Source organism: Rhizopus microsporus, assembly GCF_002708625.1.
Source record: "Rhizopus microsporus ATCC 52813 unplaced genomic scaffold scaffold_33, whole genome shotgun sequence".
In the NCBI taxonomy this organism is placed as follows: domain Eukaryota; kingdom Fungi; phylum Mucoromycota; class Mucoromycetes; order Mucorales; family Rhizopodaceae; genus Rhizopus; species Rhizopus microsporus.
In genome coordinates this window covers 98937-120781 of record NW_019671948.1, presented here as the reverse complement: position 1 = coordinate 120781, position 21845 = coordinate 98937, and the positions used below count along the sequence as shown (strand labels likewise).

At 38.4% G+C, this 21845-nt stretch overlaps 12 protein-coding genes across 12 annotated transcripts; 5 read left to right on the top strand and 7 right to left on the bottom strand.

Moving 5' to 3' along the window:
* Window positions 1-1748: 1748 nt before the first annotated feature.
* Window positions 1749-3504, bottom strand: RHIMIDRAFT_274454 (uncharacterized protein). The gene is made up of 2 exons (XM_023612457.1): window positions 2895-3504; window positions 1749-2832 (listed from the first exon to the last, which is right to left on the bottom strand). Exons 1-2 carry the CDS (start codon window positions 3023-3025, stop codon window positions 2088-2090), a joined length of 876 nt encoding a protein of 291 aa, XP_023461284.1. The 5' UTR covers window positions 3026-3504; the 3' UTR covers window positions 1749-2087.
* On the bottom strand, window positions 3505-3857 carry RHIMIDRAFT_209149 (uncharacterized protein; the record flags this gene model as incomplete). The annotated part of the gene is made up of 2 exons (XM_023607116.1): window positions 3505-3744; window positions 3798-3857. The coding sequence occupies 2 exons, from the start codon at window positions 3855-3857 to the stop codon at window positions 3505-3507; spliced, it is 300 nt and encodes a 99-aa protein (XP_023461283.1).
* Window positions 3858-3952: 95 nt separating this feature from the next.
* Window positions 3953-5175, bottom strand: RHIMIDRAFT_242549 (uncharacterized protein; the record flags this gene model as incomplete). The annotated part of the gene is made up of 7 exons (XM_023609808.1): window positions 3953-4135; window positions 4184-4518; window positions 4574-4699; window positions 4757-4861; window positions 4910-4981; window positions 5036-5104; window positions 5157-5175. The coding sequence occupies 7 exons, from the start codon at window positions 5173-5175 to the stop codon at window positions 3953-3955; spliced, it is 909 nt and encodes a 302-aa protein (XP_023461282.1).
* Window positions 5176-5216: 41 nt separating this feature from the next.
* Window positions 5217-5876, top strand: RHIMIDRAFT_97920 (putative acyltransfersase). The gene is made up of 3 exons (XM_023615954.1): window positions 5217-5429; window positions 5483-5659; window positions 5717-5876. Exons 1-3 carry the CDS (start codon window positions 5286-5288, stop codon window positions 5867-5869), a joined length of 474 nt encoding a protein of 157 aa, XP_023461281.1. The 5' UTR covers window positions 5217-5285; the 3' UTR covers window positions 5870-5876.
* Window positions 5877-5883: 7 nt separating this feature from the next.
* Window positions 5884-7479, bottom strand: RHIMIDRAFT_242547 (uncharacterized protein; the record flags this gene model as incomplete). Its single annotated transcript, XM_023609807.1, has 4 exons — window positions 5884-6298; window positions 6351-6777; window positions 6835-7095; window positions 7158-7479. 4 exons carry the CDS (start codon window positions 7477-7479, stop codon window positions 5884-5886), a joined length of 1425 nt encoding a protein of 474 aa, XP_023461280.1.
* Window positions 7480-8123: 644 nt separating this feature from the next.
* RHIMIDRAFT_242546 (WD40 repeat-like protein) lies at window positions 8124-9765 on the top strand (the record flags this gene model as incomplete). The annotated part of the gene is made up of 6 exons (XM_023609806.1): window positions 8124-8227; window positions 8278-8759; window positions 8819-9381; window positions 9432-9500; window positions 9559-9612; window positions 9664-9765. The coding sequence occupies 6 exons, from the start codon at window positions 8124-8126 to the stop codon at window positions 9763-9765; spliced, it is 1374 nt and encodes a 457-aa protein (XP_023461279.1).
* A 360-nt stretch (window positions 9766-10125) lies between these two features.
* Window positions 10126-11006, top strand: RHIMIDRAFT_209189 (fatty acid elongase; the record flags this gene model as incomplete). The annotated part of the gene is made up of 2 exons (XM_023607118.1): window positions 10126-10449; window positions 10503-11006. The coding sequence occupies 2 exons, from the start codon at window positions 10126-10128 to the stop codon at window positions 11004-11006; spliced, it is 828 nt and encodes a 275-aa protein (XP_023461278.1).
* An 88-nt stretch (window positions 11007-11094) lies between these two features.
* RHIMIDRAFT_242544 (uncharacterized protein) lies at window positions 11095-12068 on the bottom strand (the record flags this gene model as incomplete). Its single annotated transcript, XM_023609805.1, has 4 exons — window positions 11095-11315; window positions 11372-11735; window positions 11796-11945; window positions 12000-12068. 4 exons carry the CDS (start codon window positions 12066-12068, stop codon window positions 11095-11097), a joined length of 804 nt encoding a protein of 267 aa, XP_023461277.1.
* Window positions 12069-12190: 122 nt separating this feature from the next.
* On the top strand, window positions 12191-13856 carry RHIMIDRAFT_209222 (uncharacterized protein; the record flags this gene model as incomplete). Its single annotated transcript, XM_023607122.1, has 4 exons — window positions 12191-12466; window positions 12519-12746; window positions 12800-12885; window positions 12932-13856. 4 exons carry the CDS (start codon window positions 12191-12193, stop codon window positions 13854-13856), a joined length of 1515 nt encoding a protein of 504 aa, XP_023461276.1.
* A 54-nt stretch (window positions 13857-13910) lies between these two features.
* Window positions 13911-16811, top strand: RHIMIDRAFT_242542 (uncharacterized protein; the record flags this gene model as incomplete). Its single annotated transcript, XM_023609804.1, has 10 exons — window positions 13911-14034; window positions 14092-14246; window positions 14298-14734; window positions 14784-14996; window positions 15055-15166; window positions 15216-15295; window positions 15357-15593; window positions 15641-16033; window positions 16104-16268; window positions 16316-16811. 10 exons carry the CDS (start codon window positions 13911-13913, stop codon window positions 16809-16811), a joined length of 2412 nt encoding a protein of 803 aa, XP_023461275.1.
* A 2288-nt stretch (window positions 16812-19099) lies between these two features.
* Window positions 19100-19249, bottom strand: RHIMIDRAFT_187973 (GATA-domain-containing protein; the record flags this gene model as incomplete). The annotated part of the gene is made up of 1 exon (XM_023605896.1): window positions 19100-19249. A coding segment is annotated over one exon (150 nt), but the record flags the coding sequence as incomplete, so codon positions are not given.
* A 227-nt stretch (window positions 19250-19476) lies between these two features.
* RHIMIDRAFT_97818 (uncharacterized protein) lies at window positions 19477-21502 on the bottom strand. The gene is made up of 3 exons (XM_023615953.1): window positions 21275-21502; window positions 20901-21224; window positions 19477-20844 (listed from the first exon to the last, which is right to left on the bottom strand). The coding sequence occupies exons 1-3, from the start codon at window positions 21299-21301 to the stop codon at window positions 19576-19578; spliced, it is 1620 nt and encodes a 539-aa protein (XP_023461273.1). The 5' UTR covers window positions 21302-21502; the 3' UTR covers window positions 19477-19575.
* Between the last annotated feature and the right edge of the window lie 343 nt (window positions 21503-21845).

Here is a 21845-nt window from a genome sequence, read left to right as displayed (position 1 = left end):
TTTTTACACCGATTATAATCAAACCTGCGACAGAGATAGTCCCCTCAATATAGACATTGTGTTTGCTCGCGTAGTCGGCCTGGTAACAATGGCACACGCGTGCTTTTTCTGGACCAAGCTCTCGAGCGTTTCATAGTGATGTTAAAAGCAGATTCGTCAAGAAACACGCAATTCGTCAGAAAACTCATGTCTGTATTTTCCCCATTTGCAAATCCAATCGTATCACTCCTCAATCTTTGCTGGGCTATTTCTTTCGACAGAATGGAAGCCAGCTTTCTTCAACGAAAGGCTACATTCGCTTCTCATGAGATTATAAACCGTGCTACGTGAAACTTTGAGATCATTGAACCGTTTCAACAAATGCTCAGTCACTCCAGTGACAGAAGCAGAAGGATTACCGTCAATGAAATCAACAAGAACTGTCTTATGTTCTTTGGTCAAGCTACATCTGCGATCTATCTGTTTACAAGTCTCAAAAATGCTATCAGGGCACAAGTTGTACAGCTTGACCCATCTCTGAGCGGTTCGAATGTGATTACCTCAACTGCTTCGCTGCAGTTGATGCGCTCATACACTTTTCAATCTTTAGGTCGAAACATCGAACCTTATCTTGAATAGTTGTAGCGCACGTAATCACGCTTTGTGTCTGCTTCTTTCATACGAATGTCTTCATCTTTTGGGCTTTTCTATCAACATTGGGGCAAGTTAGTGAAGATTCTCTAGAGGAATACATTAAGTATTCAGAATGAGTCGCAGCTGCCTCAATAACAAATTCATCCTGATTAACGATACACTTTCATCGGAGCTCAGGGACCATCATCCTCATCAACCACATTTCCATACCCCTCCTCAAATAGTGCACTCATGCTAAATGTAAAAAATAGAAGAGAAAAACATCATGATTTCTAAAAATACAACTTGTCTTTTGATCAGCAAACGACACCGATTTTGATTGGCTAGCGACATCCATTTGACTGTCCGCGACACTGCTTGTCAGAAGCACTGTACTATTAAACCATGACGCGGACCATAATAGCTCTATCAGCCCGCGGACAGTCGATACATATACAAGCTCTTAGCATTGACTATGGGTTACGCGCGTCGTATCATAGTCTATCACTATGTAAAGAAAATTTGACTTTTAATAATAAGCTTGAATAAATAACGTTGAATTTACACAATGTTTGGATCCAATGCTCATTTTTTAGCATTTTACCAATTTTGTCAAAATGATGATTGCTGTTATTAAACTTTTTTTGAGAAAACTGAAAAAGGAAAGAGTAGTTGCATGTTTATTTATTCTAAAGATACTTTTATTGTAGTATCAATGTGTCTTTAATCCTTTACTTTAGTAAATAGACAGCTTGGTGCATAAAAAGTTAGAATGCTCTATAAAAAGAAAACTGTGCATATATATATAGTGTGTGTGTGTGCAATTAAACAACACAAAAGCAATGCTGTACACATGGATGCTCCCTTTTGGTATTAATGATGTGGAGGTTGTTGATATGAAAAGGCGGAATAAGGGGTTGGATGATACATGGGTGTGACTATAGGATACGGCGTATTACTAGTACTTGTTGTTGTTGTTGTTGTGGATGCAGAAGTGGAGGCAGGAGGATAGTAACTAAACATATTTGCTGTCATATTCGGTGGTTTTGACGTGTCTAGGATCATTTGTCCAAATAATGCCGAGTCATACAGAAATTCGCTACTGCTAAAATCAATTTCATTGCCGCCCACACCAAGTTGTTGTTGTTGTTGTTGTTGAAGAGGTAATGGTGGTTGTTGTTGATTATAGTAAGGTTGAACATTATTGTCTATGAACGCAGGGGGATACGCTAATTCTGAGCTTGTGGTAGGTATTGGCATGGGTTGGGAAAGAAGTCCTGTGTCTGTACTTGATACAGATGATGTCTTTGCAGCTGGACTATTTATCTGCTTTAAGTTATGCTCGTATTTCTTCTTTTGGTTTTCTTCTTGTTCTTGTACATCATAGAGTCGGCTATGAGCTGCTAGCATGTCCTGAGTGGTCAATGCTAATCTCTCGCCTACTGGCCAATAGGGACGTAATAGCTACGTGGTGTTTAAGAAAAAGAACCGGCGAATAGGAATTGACTTACCTTTATTGTATCAAACAGAACAGCCAAGCCTTTGCTACTTCTATTATACAATATCGGATCTGACGAAAATGTCGAAGTCATCAACACTGTCGCAAAAATATAAGCAGCGTATCCCATGTAAGGTAGCACATTGCATCCACAAAAATCACGAAGTTTGCTAAACACTTCCATTGCAATATCAACATGTGTTTTGCACGATGCGATACTTGTTTGTATTCTCTCATACGTCTCGGTCGGTATCTCAGCAGATGACAGATCACTGTATGCTAAGCTTCCTCTATGAAGCGAAAGCATGCCGGCACAATAAATGGCATGTGAACAGAGCCAAAAGTTGATATAATTTTCGCTGGCTGTTTCTCTATACAGTTTTATATTGTTGGGAGTGAACTTGTAGATATCTGGCAAACTCGTTGCCCAGAGTTCCATTCTTCTATTTAGGTCTTCATGTTCTTTAATAGGCGGCCAAATGACAGACGAAGAATCCGTTTTGGCTCTACTCATGTATTTTGTGATATCTCCAAATATTTCCAAAATGCTCAAGTACTCCCCAATGGAGTCCATGAGTGGATCTTCATCAATCAAGACCTTATCTACCGTATACGCTTGAAGTGGGTCGCGCAATATCTTACTCTCTGCTACCGTGGGTGGTCTAACATCATAATCGCCAATCTCAAAGCCTTGTGGCCGGTTCGTACTGGTACTTGAAAATCTATGTGTCGCAATAGTTCAATGTCACAAACATGTGGAAATCAAAAAAGGAAATAAATTTACTTGTCTATACAAAAGCAACTCCAAAAGATACGTCTTCGTAGAGCCATAGCTACATAGTCCAAGGTTCCATCAGGTGCTGTAATCGGTGCCTTTAATGTCTCTTCTTTATGTAGACCAAGCTCTTGACACATTCTCACGGCTATTCCCCCATATGTCCACGCTCTAAATTAAAGTCAACGCCGATTCTATTTTTTTTTGAATGGGCTTACTTTGACCCAGATGCTCTTCCATATTCTAAGCAAGACATAATTCCCCAAAACTGAAGATTGGCTATCGTTGGTTCCAACAAGGATGCATTGATCAAAGAGGTAGCCTTCATGGCATACCTTTCACCTGCCCAGTAAGGGGGATCTGTCCTTATGCTTGGATGATCTGAAAATCTGTAATAGATGAGTCACACAAGTTGAGTAATGCGCTAGTTCTTATTAATTATACCTTGCAGCAATAGCCATCACACTCCACAATAACGGCTTGGACACTGTTCCATTCGCGATAGATTGTTTAAGTCTTGCACGATGAACAAAGGGAAAGACAGAATTGATGTATTGAAAAAAGAGGTCTATCAGATGAGTCACTATCTCTGGCTCAGGGAAATCGTTATCCAAATCCTCTATATCTTGACATTAGAAATTCTCTCTCTCTCTCTCTCAAGAAAAAAAAAACCTTTTTTATCGTCCATTAAATTATCGTTCGTTGCTACCGTCAATCGTCTTTCGAGTTGTGCTAGTCTATCTTCCAATAGTTGAACGTATCCTTTACGTGGCCCTCTCTTTTTAGATTCTGTGTATTCACAATTCAAGTTGGATTCTTGACAATGTAGACAGTGAGGTTTGGTTCCATCGCATTTGATCTTAATTCTCTAATTAGAACTTTTTCAAAATAGTTAAAAAGTTTTTCTCTTACTTTTTTCTTTCTGCAAAGAATACACGCTTGTGTAGCTCTCACTCTCTTTTTACCAAACATTGAAGATCCATTTTGGTATTCTTCCATTTTATTATATATAAAGAGAGAGAAAAAAGAATAAAAAAAAACTCGCAGAAAAAAAGATCAATCTCCGCTTATGTCAAGCGGATATGCCTTGTCGAGTCAATCTCAGGAGATCCAAATTCCATATCCCAGAATCCAGGCGGAGTCGTCGCTCTTTGTCTATGTCTGTGTCTTGAATGGAGTTGAATTCGTTCGGAAGCCGTGTATTGAACAGTTTGATCGTGAACATCAGGAAGTGGTGTTGTATCATAAAACTATATATACAGCTATTAATCTCAAGAATGTGTTGATTGATTGCTTACCTTTTCGCATGCTACACAGGTTTCTCCATGCATGTGGATTCTTTCATGTCTAGCACGAGTGGATTCTGTAGGTTCAGAGGATGTACTTATAGGAAGCTTTTCTAATGGTTGGAGCCGCGGCTGTTGTTCAATAATTTCATTTTCTTTGCCTGAAGAAGAAGAAGGTTGGGTATCTGTTGGCTTTTGTTGTTGTTGCTGTCTCATCAACGTCGAATTGATGGTATGTTGTTTTAATGGCTGTGATTTTCTATAGTAAGGCTTCATCGCTGATTTACTGTTGGAATGTATCGGTAGCTCTAGTTTCTTTTGTAGTTTTTGTATTTGATGCTTGTATGCTAAGTATGTATATATGAGTCGACTGATGTAAAATATAATCTCTTTATAATTTACATAGGATCGACATGGCTTGTGAATTGATCATGCTTGATTTCTCCGTCAGTGACGACTGTAGCTCACGGATCACATCTTGTAGTCTGTAGATCTCTTGATGATTTTCAGTGACTTGCTTTTCATAAGCTATTATAAAAAGAAAGCATTGGCATGTGTGTATTTAAAGTATGTATATATGCATACCTTGTATGTTGTTCCTTAGAGCTAAGAGTTGCTGATTATTCTCCTTGATGATTGTCTCTAGTTCTGTCACTTTTCTCGCAGACTGTTCCTTTAATAATTGGCTCTCTATTTAATGATCAATCGCTTTGTTCTTCTTCTATCGTCTTGTTTTACCTTCTAGTTCAAGTTCATCTGGTGTCTCTGCGTTGCTTTTATCTTGATATTCTCTCAGCTTGTTTTCAAGGTCTATATCCAATATATTATGCATATATAAATCGACATGTTTGTATTGAATCTCACCTTGAATCGTCTGTTGTTGTAGTCGAACTGTTATTCTTTCTCGGTCCAAATTCTTCTTTAGTCTATCCACTAAGAATGGCCCCATTAATCTCTCTCTTCAAACAAGCAATAAGAAACTAACCTTCTGATTCTAAACTCATTAAAAAAAGTTGCTACGAAAGAAGAAAGACGTGACTATTTATTGGCTGCATTTTCCCTATTCTCTCTCTCTTTTTTACACTTTTGTTCATAAAAGAGAGAACGGAAGTCAATGTCAACGATCGAGTATAAGCAATATGAATCAGAGTTGCAACTTCCGGCTATTATTCATTTAATTGAAAATGACTTGTCTGAACCTTATTCAATTTATACCTATCGTTATTTTATACACAACTGGCCTAATCTATGCTTTTTGGTAAAGAAGAAAAAAACAACGAAAAAGTACATGGATTGACTATATTAAAGTAGGCCATGGATGGAGATGAGTATGTAGGTGTCATCATTTGTAAAGTGGATAAACATAAAGACAGATTACGAGGATATATTGCCATGTTGGCTGTAGCCAAAACACACCGAAAGAGATCGATTGGTTCAAGTCTTGTCAAGGTTGCCATAATGGCCATGAAGCAGATGGGTGCAGATGAGGTACATTTATATATACTCATATTTTTAATGGATGTTAATAATATATATATATAAAAGGTGGTATTGGAGACTGAATATACAAATCAAGGCGCACTGGAACTATATCAGCGACTTGGCTTTATAAAAGACAAACGACTCTATAGATACTATCTGAACGGCGTGGATGCATTTCGATTAAAGTTATTTTGTAAAACCATGGTTCCTGAATAAAAACAATATATGTATTATTTTTTATTCATCAAGAATTCTTCGGCAATCACAGGGTCTAGCATGAGTTGAGAAGCCAAAGAAAAGACAGTAAAGACGCCTTCCCGCATATTGCTCGATACACGATCCATGCGTTGTTGAAACTGTTCTAGTTTGGTCACAAGAGGGACTTGTGGGTCTGTCATCTGCTGTTGTTCTTGAGGAATCTCAGTTGTAGCCATGACATCCATAGCAAGTTGAGCTGAAGAATCCTTCTTTCTGAGAAGCGCGCTTTCTCTTGATATAAATTTGCGGATAGCACTGTAGTAAGAAGAGTCCATCACACTCGCACTGGACAGTCGGCGGTCTGCGTTGATGGCCCTTTGAGAAGAGACATCATGGATGAATATTTTTATGATCTGGTCTGGAAATTCATTATAAATTTGCTGATATCTATGCTTATGATTTAATTTTTATCCTTTTTTCTTTTATGCTTGTTATTTACATTTCAGGATCGATCTCACCCGAATCACCTACGAGAATAAACTTGCGATTGGGAAAATCACGAAGAATTTTGGAAATGACCGTTAACTTGTGTTTACCGGGCCTGCCCATGATCAAATCCTGTGTGCTCACTGTTCGTAAATGCATACTTCCCTTGGGGAACTGCTTATCGTTAATGAAATCCATCAGTGCTGGGTATATCTGCCAAGGAGAATTTGACACGTAATGAAAATGGGCACCCTCTGCTGCCCAAGCACGATAGACTTCATTCATATGCGGTACCTCTCGAGCTGTCCTGAAAAATGTGTTTTGTAATATGGCGTCTCTACCATCTAATATGTCGGTCACTTTAATGGTATCGTCTATGTCTGAAATCACAGATATTCCAGAGGGTTCGACAAGATCTACAAACCCAGTAAAGCAAGTCTCTTTGTACGTGTTAGTCATTTTTTGTTCATTTTGTTTTCTCGTTTCTCTCCCCTTACGGTTATCATCTAACCATGCTTCCACATTCAGTCCTTCTCGTGAATTCTTGATCCATTCTCGATTGACAATCACCTCTTGTTCAAATCGACCCGTTGATCCCGAATTAATAAGGATATCTTTTAGTTTTTCTTTCAACAGTGGTACATTCAGCTTAAGGTCAAGCATGCGCATGGTCTGACATCTAAATTGATTTAATAGGCTTGAAAAATGAAAGTCTTCTTGAGAGTCCTTGGCAAAGCCGCCATAGGTTCGTCCAGCAGCTAAAAGAGAGATGTTTGTTTATTCTTTTCTTTTTTTATTTGTTTATTTTTTCTTTTTTTACCTAATAAAAACCTATCAAGACGACCTGACGATGGTTTAGCAAATGTCCATCCACACAAATGAATCTTCCAGCCATGGTCATCTTGATAAGCGTAGGTTGGAAATATCAAGCATTGCGCCTGAACAGTATCTACCGAGGTAGTGTTCAAGATGTCGTCTATATCTTGAGTATCTGTTCTTGGTACACTACCCACACTTCTCGACGGAACAAGGTTGGGTTGATAATATTTATTGATTTCTTGCTTGATGACTTGAGTTGTGGCTGTTGCAAACGAACGCAATCTGTCACGTTTGCGCATGGGAGGATTGGCTGATGGGTTCATTAGAGTGAATAAAGAATATATAATGTTGTACAAATCCTTGGCGGTCCTTTATTGTTCCCCTCCTCTCTCTTTTCACGCGCGCAACACTCTTGTATACACAAGACAGAAAAAAAAAAAAAAAAAAAATTGTATACAAATAACTTTACTTTTATTTTTAATATTAAATACACACAAAGACACAAAGAGCGTAAAAACTATAAAGAGAAAAAAAGATATTAGATCCAAAATTCATCCCATAATAAAATATATAAAAGATGTATGTTTCGTTACTAAGAAAGATCTTCACATGAAGAAGACTTTCAACTCTACACGAAACGAACGTTATTTAATTCGAATTCACCTAGAACAGGTGAATTACAGTTAAAATAACAAGGATTAATATTCCACGAGTGTAACAGAGAACCATCATTGATCCGAGCATATAGCTCTGTTGATCCTCCTGACATGACTTGTGGTTTTTATTAAAATAAAATAGGAATATTTACCTTTGTTGTGTTTGTGTGGTGAAGAAGTGTGCCTTAAAAAAATTTCAAAACGCTTCCCTTTTTATAAAGAAAATGACAGCGAGGCAGTCACACTAAGCCACAATTTTTTAAAAGGACCCGTGTACCGCAATTTAAAATGCCTCTCTCTTTTTTTATGCAATGAAGCACACAGAGTCGCTAAAAAGATATAATAAGCTAGGAGAATGGAATGAGTACCAAAATATACCATTAAAAGAACACGAAGAATGGATTCAAGTCTATCAGTATAAATAAAAGCTTGTATTTTTATACGCATTTTATTCATGTGATATAGAGATATTGAGGACTACTTACCAAAAACTACAGTCAAGGTCGAACATGAAGGCACACTACATAACCTAGAAGCACTCAACGGGCTACGGACATCCAATAACTCATTCATCATTAATCATGGAGGCTCGATATGGGCCATGGACTTTGTGCCTAAAAAACGTAGCAGTCGAGACGCAGAGTATCTTGCGATAGGAGGATACAAGACGACAGAGGAACATTATGCGCTCGGAGAGGTGTCTTGTTACAAGAATGCAATTTGTATATGGAAATATGATTCTGGTCATCAACCTACACTAGATATGTGTCTACTGGGCGATTTTGGGATCATTGCAGACCTGAAATGGTGCCCTCTGAGCAGCTATGGGCCAAAACTGGGCATTTTGGCTGTACTCATAGGTGATGGATCTGTCTATATTTTAGTAGTGCCTCATCCAGACCAAATAAGGAAGCAAACGGGACGCCCCAGTAACGAAACTCTCTATTGTAAAGCAAGAGTGAACCCGCATATACCAAACGACTGATATTTTATAACAACCTTATAGTAAAGATAAGGAAGCCTCGGTTTGTGCTCAAGTCACCTCGAGCTTATTATCTCTGCATGTCTTGGTCGTCACAGTTATTGGCGTGCGGCAGTATATCAGGTTCAATCGTCATCTGGGACATCTTTCGGTCTCTTTGTCATGATATACCCATCGTCCATGTTCAGCTGATGATGACAGCGCCCATACGAAGTGTTAGTTGGACATTTCTCTTTGATAACCTGTTGCTTTCGGCAGATACAGTCGGCCGTGTCTACCTACACGATATGCGAGACCCGTTCATGAGCCAGCAGGTGATGAAGATAAAATCTCCCCTTGTGCCTGTCCTAGGAGCAGAACATCTCACCCATTCGTTCTTTTATGGAGATCCAGAAGGTAATTGCCGTCTAAACATGTCGTTCTGCTCAAAGCAATCGACAGCCCTCTTCTCGTCCGGACATGGACAGATTTGGTCAATAGCCTTTTGTCGGTTCCATGAGTTCGTTGCCTCTGCAAGCTCTAGTGGCATCGTCATGTTTAGATACTGTACAGATTCAGCGGGTCAGCCACTAAAACATAAGGGCAGAGTAAGCAGTATGCATATGTGGAATGAATTGTGTATTAATATGTTGATTAGGCTGATGGAAACTTGTTGTACTGCCTTTGTTTTGATGGTGATGTCTATCGCTATCTGAATAAGACCAATGTAAGCTTTATAAAAAAAAAGTCTAATTGCTGTGGTGATATATACACACACTTTATAGGAAAGCCGAGATTTTCATCATGTGCTACTCAATCCCAACGTTTCTTTACACAAGGTATACACACAGACACATTTGCATTATTTTGAGCTTAATTTTTAAAATTAGGTTGTATGGAACCCCAATTCAATGGCATGTGGTTGGATTGCCTCCGGAGGTAAAGCAGGTTTATGCAAGTTAGAATTTGTACCCAGTGGAAAAAAGCCCTAACTCACATGTTGGGGCATTCAAAAAATAAAAATTGTTTTTTGCTATAGCAACCAAGCTCCGTCCTTCCCGATAGTATGCTAGGCAACCCTGTGTCTTTCTCCTTTTTTTTCCTCTATCTCTCTTTCTCTTGCTCTCCCTTTCTTTTTCTTAATAATGAATGATTTAGTTCTCTTAAAATGGCTCTTATATCTTTTGATTAAACTGTAAACAATGGGCCAGAGCCCAAACTCTGGGGATCTGGATTTGGAATATCCCTGGTTGGCCAAAAAAAAACACACTCCTTGGGACCTTTTTAAACGATTTCCCGGTTTTTTTTTTTATCTTTTATCTTTCTCTCTCCCCCTCTTTTTCATAAACCAAATGGACGTCGACAGATTAAAGCCTATTCCCAATATCCCATTTCCACAATACTATTCATTCTTTATGAATTGGAAGACGCCTGTGGTGATTGCTGCTACTTATGCAATCGTAATTCATTTGCTGAATCCTAGCCCTGAAGCCGCCAAGGTATCCCGAGTAGAAGCCAAGAACCGTGGGGTGAAGAACACTTCGAGCAGTAACAAGCTGTTTACAGCATTCATTTTTGCACATAATTTGATGCTGTCGATCTACTCTGGTGTAACATTTGTCAATATGGTCCAAGCAATGCACAAGTTATTCAGTCGTTATTCCGTGCATGATGCAGTAAGTTCCCAGAAAAAAAAATTTTTTTTACAGTTTTATCTAATGTAATATAGTACTGTGATGTAGATGGTATGCTCTGGAACGATGCTCTCGGTTACTGGGGATACTTGTTTTATCTTTCCAAGTTTTATGAAGTTGTCGATACAGCCATTATTCTTCTCAAGGGTCGTCGTTCATCACTTTTACAAACATATCATCATTCTGGTGCCATGATTACTATGTGGTCTGGTATTCGCTACAGAGCTCAACCTATTTGGATCTTTGTCGTCTTCAATTCGTTCATTCACTCCATCATGTACATGTACTACGCATTAACCTCAGTCGGTATTCATCCTCCTGGCAAGCGTTATTTGACAACCATGCAGATCTCTCAATTCTTGGTAGGCATGTCTACTGCCATCAGTTACTTGTTTGTGCCCAACTGTTTGTCTACTCCTGGTCAAAAGTTCGCCGTTGGTTTGAACGTGCTCTATCTTTTACCTTTAACTTACCTCTTTGTTGATTTCGCTCGTCGTACCTATGGTAGACGACAAGCTGCTGCAAAGAAAGTGAACTAATCACACGCTTGTTACATAATTTATATAGAAACACATAAGCTGCGCTTTATTATATATATACATAAATGATATTTATTTTTTTTTCATGTTATTTTCCAACACTTCTTGTCTTGAACTTTTCTACAGTCTTTTTATGTCGCAAGTTCTGGTTCTTCATCTTTCGTCTCAGACTGACAACATTTCCTGTCTCTAAATCTTCTTTACTCAACTCTTCACCATGAAGGATCATGTTCTTTTTCACGGGATCTATCGTTTTTGTCTTCAAATTCCTTTTATGACAACGGTTCATAGCTTCCTTTATAAGATTGACTACAAATTGAAATAATGGGTGAGTGATCGAGAGCGTGTGTTGATGAGTTGCTTACGTGTTTGAAGCCAATGGTAGGACTGCCTCATACCCAACTGTTTTTCAAACTGAAATTCCTTCTGCGCCATCTCATACTGAGCCGCCAATTCCGCATAGAGATCCTGCCTTCTTTGCTGTCTCTTGACCAGATTTTTGATGATCATTGATGTCCTCAAGGGCTGTCGCCAACCCCTGACACGATAAAATTGGTATCCTGTCCAGTGCGTGACTAAGATGGGCTTTTGGTAGGGCTTTCGTCTCCTAAAGTTTCTTTTCTTGCTCTTCTTTTTCTGTGGCGGATGTCTCTTTTTGAAGTGATCAGCAACATATTGTGTCACTCGTTCTGTTGTATGTGAGTCTGCTTTTTGTAAATGAGTATGGATCTATGTATTATGTGAACAATAATGTCAAAAACTGTGTGTGTGTGTGTTTTTTTTTTTTACTTTGTTGGCTTGATCTAGTAATTCAAGTACTCTTGGACGAGAAGTAACATGTCGATTTGCTTTGAATTGCTCTCTGATCGCATTTGAAATCACTGGATGTTGTTCATACTTTTCACTTGCTCTTAAAAGTGAGCGGTACAGTCCAAGTGTCTAAATATAGGACCATTAAAATATTGAGAAAGAAAGAGGAGGGGGAGACGTTACAGCAAGTCTTGTCTGATAGCTTAATGCAGTATTGGCTGATCGAAAGGCTATTGCATACACTCTTACCATAGAGAAATATATATAAAAAAAGGGAAAGCGGGGCTTTATTTGAATACACACAGAGAGACAATTATAGAGACAATTATTTATTTTCCTATTCTTTTTTCCCTTTACATCATCTCCCTTTTTCCATGTCTGAATTTCATTCACTAGCTAACCTCATAAAACGGCTTGAGGTAGCAACGACACGTCTAGAAGACTTGGCCATGTCTTCTTCTTCTGCTTCTGCAGTATCTGCTACTGTTAATACAACAACACCAAGCACCTCTTCACACACAGGTGCACAGTCCTCGGCAGATACGAAGCAAGTTCCTGCAGTTGTCGAGAAACACGATGCTGCTCTCTATCCTCCTCTCGAAAAGTTTATTACCTTGTCATCTGATATTAGCGAACTTGTCGCTTCTCAAGTAAATATAAAAAAAGAATAATTAAGAATAATAATAATAACATCATATATAGGCAGCTCTAGTGAAACAGGCATTTGAAGCAGAGAGAGATATTATCTACATTTCTACATTAGCACAAAAGCCTGATATGTCTTCTCCTATCTTTATGAAACTACTCGCGCCTATTCAAAAGGCTTTATCCGACATTGTGAATATCAAGGACTCGAATCGCGCTGACCCAATGTTTAACCACTTGAGCGCGGTTGCTGAAGGCATCCCTTCTTTAGGTTGGTTTACTTGTGTAAGTATATAATTAAATATAATGACCAAAAAAGATCTAAATGATACAAAAAGGAACCTACGCCTGTTCCTTTTATCCGTGACATGAAAGACTCTGCACAGTTTTACTCTAACCGTGTGTTGAAAGAATACAAAGACAAGTAAGTACTCTAGTGTATAAAAAGGCAGTTATATTAACTTGACTAGGGATACCAAACATGTAGCGTGGTGCCGAGCCTATTTAGAACTCATCGAAAGCTTGGCAGTTTTTGTCAAGGAAAACTTTCCTACTGGCTTGATATGGAACGCAAAAGGTGAATCAGCTGAATCATTTATTGGAAAATCATTCTCTGAAGGAGCAACGACTGAACCATCTACTGCCACGGGCCCACCTGCACCTCCCGTCGCCCCACCTCCACCTCCACCTGTGGTCTTTGATGACGACGACAACGCTCCACCACAACCTACGGGCGCTGCTGCTGTCTTTGCCGAGATCAACCAGGGTGCTGGTATCACTGCCAATCTGCGCAAAGTAGATAAAAGCCAAATGACGCACAAGAACCCTAGTCTGCGTGCACAAAATGCGCCTGCCAAGAAACAGGGTCCACCTACACCCAACAAACCCGACAAGTTTAGTCTCAAGAAGGCGGCCAAGACATCTTTAGAGGCCAACAAGTGGGTTGTCGAAAACCACGAAAACAATCATGAGATCGTGATTGAAGAGACGGCGATCAACCAAGCTGTGTATATCTACAACTGTAAGAGCTCGACCATTCGTATCAAGGGTAAAGTCAATGCGGTCACTGTTGATTCTTGTACGAAATGTGGTATTGCTCTCGACTCAACTGTGTCGACGGTTGATGTGGTCAACAGCAAATCATTTGCCCTTCAAATATTCAAGGTAACACCAACCATCGCTGTTGACAAATGTGATAGCGGTGAGATCTACCTGTCAAAGGACTGTTTGGGTGTAGAAATCCTGTCTGCCAAATCGTCTTCCTTGAACGTATACGTCCCTGAAGATCCGGAATCTGAAGATAGTGAGTTTAAAGAAATGTTTGTGCCTGAACAATTCAAGACAACCATCGTTGATGGAAAACTCGTTACTGTCACGGTTGAACATGCAGGTTAAAATAATATAATAATAAATAACATTGAATTTCCGTCCTCTTTCTCTTTTTTCTTTATGAATCAACTGACTGTTTCGCCTCAGCTTGAAGCAAAGGCCTTGAATATTCTCAATGCAAAGAACCCTCTTGATCTTACAGACTTTTCTCCTGTTGATTACTTTAACAAGCTCTTTCCAAATGGTACTCCCCCTCAAACGAGAAACGCATAAAACAGAGCTTTAATTAATTCATATACAGAACAATCGCTTGTCTCTGTTGACAATGTGCTTGAAAAACTAGAAGCGAAAATCAAGGAAACAAACCGAGAAGCAGAGCGAATTACAGACATTCAGACAATTAAAGAAAATCAACATGTAGAAGGAGATCTCGATAAAGCCAAAGATGCCATCAAAGTATACATTTTGTTTGATTCATCTTTTTCAATATTAACCACGTATACATAGGAACTATTTAAACAGATACAAGATATCAAATCAAAGGCAACTCAGTCAGAATCCATGGTACAAAACATTACTCAAGATGTGAAATCGCTTGATTATGCAAAACGCCATCTGACTCATTCCGTCACCGTTCTCAAACGACTTCAAATGTTGGTCACAGCTGTCAACCAGTTGGAGGATTTATCCAAAAATAGACAATATCAAGACAGCGCTCAGTTATTACAGGCCGTGGTTCAATTGATGCAACATTTCAGACAATACAAAAGTGTGGTGCAAATTAGGCAGTTATCCGATCGAATTCATCGGTTAAAGAGCTACTTGGAAGATTGTGTGTTGAAGGAATTTGAGCAAGGATTTAGTGCTGACGGTGCATTGGTCGGTCAAGCTTGGATCTTGCATGATGCCTGTTTGGTCGCTTCCGTCTTGAGCGAGTCAACAAAGTAAGCTGCTTTTTAAAGAAAAGAAGGGAACTGACTTTTGTATATTTAGGGAAAAGATGATTAAGCGATATGTGGATCTTCAGCTAAAGAGTTATCGACAGATATTCAGTAGACCTACAGAAGAAGTGTCTCAGTTAGACAATATATCACGTCGATACGCATTTTTGAAGCGTATTTTGAAATCATGTAGTGAGGTCAATATATTTCCGGATCAGTGGGCAGTAAATGCAAGGATATCTGAAAAGTTTTGTGCTTGTACAAAGTAAATGTTGTCACTTTTTATTATGAACGGTCTCATTGACACACAGATATCTGTATAGGGTAGATCTTGAAGCAGTCATGAAGAATAATGTGCCAAATGTACAAGATTTTTTGAAAGCGCTGCAATTGACCATTGAATTCGAATCGCAATTGACTAAACGCTTTGAAAAGGTATACATAAAAGTCGTTTTTGCTTGCTTTATTTTAACATAAAGACTAGAATGGTGCCTTAAATTTTGAAAAGGCGATTTCATCTGGTTTTGAACCTTATTTCTACCTTTACATTAATGCAGAAGACGCGTAAGTTACAGAATAGACAGTTTACAAAAAAAAAAAAAAAAGTCTCTAATATTCCTAATAGAACTATTTCATCCATGATTGATTCCTATGCACAGTCAGATATAGCGATTGCAAACTTGGAAGATGATAATACGATGGTCGTGTTACCATCAAGTACAGACTTGTTTTACTTTTATAAAGAAACACTCGTTCAATGCTCCAAGTTTTCAACCGGTAAAGTGCTATTAGACCTTTCCAAAGTGTTTGCCAAATACTTGATCGGCTACTGCAATAAGGTTATCTTGGGAGGCATAGCAATGTAAGTCAAAAGCACTGTTTCTTCAAATAGTAACACACCTATTATAGAAATGAAAAGAAATCTATTGATTATTTCAGATTAGCCAGTTTAAGTCTGAATACAGCAGATTATTGCAGCATAACCACACAGCAGCTTGAGGACAAACTAAAAGAAAAGATTGATAGGGAATATGTCGACCAAATAGATTTTACAAACGAAAAGGAAAGATTCTTGCAAGCAATCTCGTTATGTATTGATGCCATCATTAAAAGTATAGACCAGGTATTGGACACACAGTTTTTGCAAATGACAAGATTACCATGGGGGACTATGGATAGTGTTGGAGATCAATCTGATTACGTCACTCAGATAATGGATATTATCAAGCGATATACAACCATCATTGGTAAAACCGTATCTAATAAACGGTATTATCGTACCTTTTGTGACAGGTTTGCAGAGTAAGTATGTGCATATATATTGTTTCGCTTTTTCATGTATATATATGAGCTAACTTTGACTCTCATATAGATGGCTTATTACGAAATACATTTCACAGATATTCAGATGTAAGCCTATTTCAGAGATTGGAGCCGAACAACTCCTGTTGGATACACATTCTATCAAGACATTGTTAATGGATATACCGTCAGCAGGTTCTTCTGGCGATGATGCACCAAGAACCATTCCTAGTTCGTAAGAAAGAATACCAAAAGCTTTACCTTCTTTTAACACTATCATAGTTATAGCCGTATTGTCAGCAACGGTATATTAAAAGTAGAAGCTATTCTCAAAACGACGATGTCACCCATCGAGCCACCCGAGGCATTTGTCGAGAACTACTTGCTACTTGTCAAGGATAAGCACATTGGCAATTTTACGAGAATACTTGATCTAAAGGGCATCAGAAAACCTGACCAAGGGCCGATCATGGATGCGTTCCAAAGACGCGTCCCGTACCATGACAATTTATCTGATAACTCACACATGATACCACCTGAAAGTGCATCACCTGTTCACCAAAACACAATGATTCCTAGTTCGATCACGACGTCATTTTCAAATATTGCCTCTACGGCTGCATCCTCTATCAAGAATAATAATAACATGCCGCTTGGCCTGTCCCCTACAGAAAGTACGCGTGGTAAATTGAATGAGAACTTTAGAAAGTTAGTGATGACAGGCATGGCCTTTCGAAAAGACTTGCAAGAAAAAAGAGGAGAATCAGGAAAAGAATAAAAAGCCTTATTCTCACATCATGTTTAATCTTTAAATGGTTCCTATATAAAAGGGATAAATGTCACACATTGTTGTAATAAGTGAAGAACAGCAAGTCGTGGTGCAGCAGTTTGTCTCCTGCTAGAAACAAAGGCCACTCATTACGATCAAATAACGTCATTCATTTCTTTTTCTTGTAAAAAAGGCTCATTTTAAAAGAGAGAAAGAATAATAATTTTGAATGCAGTGTCAGGATAAGTAATAGCAATACGGGACTTTACCAAATAAGAAACAGGATCCGACAATGTTAGCATCAAAAGGCCAAATAAGCAAACAAAAAAATATTACATTGTTTCGTACACAAGCCAAGGTCATCCTTTCTATTCGATTTTAACATAATGCCTCATGTTAAGCTCACAGCATTGGTTCATGGCATTTACAGTCCGTAGTATTTGATGATACATCATATCTAAGATGTAATTGGTTGACAACATTTATTCTTGCATAAAGATCAATTTCTTTTTTCTGTTCATAAATGACCACAAAAAATCTTATTCCATCTTGCTGTATTCTTATGCTTCCAACGTGAAGCTACTTTTTCACCGATAATGTCACATATATGCGTTGAAAGAAATAGAAAGCAAGGAAAAGAGAAGCGAAGACCGCTTGTGTTCAGAGACGAGAATCACAAGCAGTAGAACGATTGCTAAAAGAATGAAAGAAGTTGGCGAAAGTAGCGGAAGCGCCAAAAAGTAAAAAAAAAATTACAGATATATAATAAGGCGTTAATTGGCTTTAGTTTCTCACAAACAAGTATAAATTAAAAGTTGCCTGAGAAAAAAAAACGGGCAACACATCACCCACTATACTCCCAACTGCTTCATGTTGTTCTGAAGGTAATAGAGCTTTTGAAAGTGCTCAAAGTGATGACGACGATATCTTCAGTAGCAAAGACACCGTATGTATTTCTTACTACCGGACTACCGCACTTTGTTTATATATCATTTGCATTTAGGTTTACGGAATGACTGTTGTGAAAGGAAGAAATGACTACAGATACTAACCTCCGTCCAAGAACATTATTTCGTCGCACAGACCTATCATATAAACTGAAGATCTATCGGTTGTCAAATATTACTTTGATATATGTATAAATACCTGTGGATCAGAAGCATTCAATGAAACAAAAGTCAAACATGAAGTTATGATGCAAGAACAAAGCAGTTTAAAAAGCTTGAAAAACCTGGGACCTGATGTGATGGGTTGGGCTGCAAAGATCGTAACTTGGCCAGAAAAGGACATGTTTAGAAACTTGGGAACTGTTCCTGATTTGCTCTTCTTGAATTTTGTAAAATTCACTATTGTGGACTTCCTGACGTGTTTAGAAGATTATACTCATCAAAGATGAGACTGTTGGTCATAGCTTAATGTAAAATTCATGCTGTTTTTCCTCCCCCCTTGTTTTCTTTTTTTTTTTATTAAAAAGAAATGTGGCGCCTTTTTCTGAACTTGCCTTACTTGATCCTTTCTTTCAGCATACTTTATAGAACTAAAGAGAATGTATGCCTTCATTATCGTGGTCGGTTAAAGAAAAAAGTCTTTTTTTGTTACGTCATGTATATAGAATGCTTCTGTAGGACATGACCCAAAATTTCAAATGCAAATCAATGTATGATAATTGATAAGTGTATCTTTTTTGGGTGCTTATCTAATTGTACGCCATTCTGTATCCAATCACTATGAATGCGTCAGAACAAGATGGAATGACAAATTCCTTTTTTTTTTATTATTTCTATTTGTAACCAGTTTATCAATCCATCATCATTTTTTTTAAAAAAAGAGAGAGAGAAAGAGAGACACGCTTAATAGGAAATAATATAGACCAGGGGACATTGGATAAGGCAACTATGGGAAATTTCCTCTTCTTCTTATTGTTGTTGTTTATTATTATTAAACTGTTATGAGCGGGTATTGTATTGAAATGAAATGGGTGGAAGTTTAGTCGTTGTGTTATTTGACGACAAAGATAAAAGAGATTTCGCAATCAATTCATCCTCATGCTTGGATTGCTTTTGAATTTTAACGATTGCATCATCAATTTCAGATAGCTTGGTTACAGTGGTCGAAAGCAACTTCGATAGGCGTTCAACCTCTTTTTGAAGTTCAAGTCGCTGAGTGGTTAATGATTCTAGTGATGGGTATGAATATATGGGTGGTAATGTCAAATGATGTTTTGTTTCTTCATCGCTACTACTCATACTAAGTCTCTTTTGTGGTTTATCCGTAAAGTTGATCTTTTTGGATGGACATCGTTTACGTCTTTTGATGACTGTACTCTTCATCGTAGGTGGTCTATGAACATGGTGTAATTTATAATATAGACCACAAGCATTACATATAGTTTTTCCTGATGCATCTCTTCTCCATAAAGGTGTATCTGTTGCGTGACAGTTGGCACATACGATATGTTCTATCTTTGTTTGAGTATTGTTTAAACAATTGTCGCATATAGCAGATCTATCACGATCGAATAACTGTGGTCTAAAGGCATTATGGCATTTGGTACAGTTTGTTAGATATTTCTTGCGTGCTTCTTCCAACTGATGTTCTTTAAGAATCAAGGTAGAATAAGCCATTTTATAATGATGATAATAATAATAAAGAAGAAGAACAGAGGGAAAAATGAAAAATTTTATTTCTCATTTTGGTTCTAGTGTAACTATCTAAGTTATAGATAAAAAGATAAATTTTAATCTTTATCCAATCACTTTTCATCATCTGATCTTTACTTTCCCACGATGACTCCTACCAATCCGACGTCAAGGTGAGTCTGAACACCCACATGCACTTTATCCCACCGCTTCTTTTCAGTCTCTGCCTTGACCTGCCTCAGTTTTTGTTCCACTTTTCTTTTCGATTCGGTCTCTTGACTTAATTCATAAGCATGCTTTTGCTTAACATATTGCATCAGTTGTCTAAACTCTCTTCTCAACACGTTCGTCTGTCCCCCACCGTCAGACAGTCGTTGGACCTTTTGATCGAGCAGCTGTTGTTCGAGTGCATACTTTTGCTGCTTCAGGTCATCAATCTCGTCCTCGAGCAATCGTCGTTCACAGTTGAAATCCGAAATGTTCCTCGTCAGTTTATCATACTCCTTCAACACCTTTTCCAACTCGGCTTCAATACTCGCTGCCTGAAGAATAAAGCCTGATTCTCTGGTCGTGTAGATATGCTTCATCCTTTCGATCTCTGTGCGCAACTCTCGTATCTGATACTCCTTTTGTTTGACTATCTCTAGCTGTCCAATCATATCGTCAATCATGTCACCACTTGTCGACAACATCTCGACCTTGGTCTGCAACTGTTTGTTTTCTTCAGAGCGTCTGTCTAGTTCTGCTTCAAGGTAGGCTTGTCTCTTTCTGTCGACTCTTTGTCTGTCTAGTTCATGCTGCAAGTCTGCAATCACCTCCTTCTGATCGTTCAGCAGCTCGTCTCTTTGTTTGATGGACCGTTCGAGTTCTAATCTTGGCTGTTCGTCGTGCAGTACTCTGTTCAATTCTCGTTGGCCCCTTTTTAAGAGTTTATCGACCAAGTAATCGATTCTCTGTTCAAGATAAGCTACCGTCCAGGTCTCGTCGCTTTCGGATAGGGTTGTGATGCTCGTCTTGTTGCTAAACACCTTGGACGAGCTAGACGATGTCGATGACGACACAGATAGAACATCAGATGGGTCCACATGCATCTGTTGCTCGAGTCTGGACAAGAGGTGAAGTAGATAATCAATATGCCTTGCGCACGCTCGATCCGTGAGTCTCATGTGCTTGAGGTAACTGGAAGATAGGTCATGCGTTGACCGACTGGCGAAATAGAGCTCGTCAATCGAGTGCTCTAGCTGCAGGTAATCTTTTTGGATCTGGCCTAGACTCTTGTGTGCCCCGACCGAGTCGGTCAGGCACTCGAGTTTGATACAGGCCAAGGCAGCTCGTTGACTGCCCATCTGGACACGGATGTTGGTATAGAGTGAATCGAGCAAGAGCGGTTGCTTATCTAGTTTCTTTCATTCGTTGATGTTAGCTCCCTTTTTTTGCGTGTGTGTAGTGTTTTTATTACCTTTTGTAGTGTTTCTGCTTCGAGAAAGCTACTGACTGCATCGTCATCATTGGGTTGGATCAGCGTAGGTAAGGATAGTTTTCGTTCGGTCATGTCGTATTCTTTCCAAGGCATATCTTCTTCATGAAGCGTTGGTTTGGGTGTCGGTGCACTTGTTGATCGTTGATGTGTCATGGGACTTTTCTTTTTGGTCGGACTCTTAGATTTCATGGGCCTTGCTATCTGTGAGGGCCGTCTGGAAGATGTGTGTGTGTTATGAATTGGCTTTGGTATGGCGCTATTGTTGTAGAATAATTTTGTACTTGTCGCGTTTGATTTATTGAGCTATATATAAGAATTAAAGACTGAAAAAAGGAAATAGAATAGTGTCTTACAATAGACAACTTTTTGGTTTGGTTCATTTTTTTTTTTTTGTTTTGCTTATATTTTTTAGAGAAAAGAAAAGAATAATAAAAAACAAGGAATAGACTTGTATATATGAGATATTTAAGGAGCAATAAAGAAAAGAGGGGATGTTGTCAATTAAGAAAGATATTCTTCAACAGGGAACGAACTCTTTCATCATCAGATACGATTGTCACAGAGTCTTGACGAATATGCACTCTTGAATCTAAATCTGAAGGTAACTCAATCGTTATTTCTCCATCACGACTACTTTTGATTTCTATAGGAATCGAGTTCTATTATAATATATTAAATTAAATTGTTCTCTCCCCTCACAAAAGCCCTCTCTCCTTACTTGTTTAAATTGTTGAATAATCGTGTTTAGTTCAACTTGAATCCTTAGCGCTTGTCCATTGTCTCTCAGACTTGACATATCAGGATGTAGCTCTAGATTATTATTATAGATATTAAGGATTCCACTAATAGGCGCATATAGTGACACATGATGACCATTCACTTGTCGATGCGTGGGTATAATAGATCTTGCCAGCTATTTTTTTT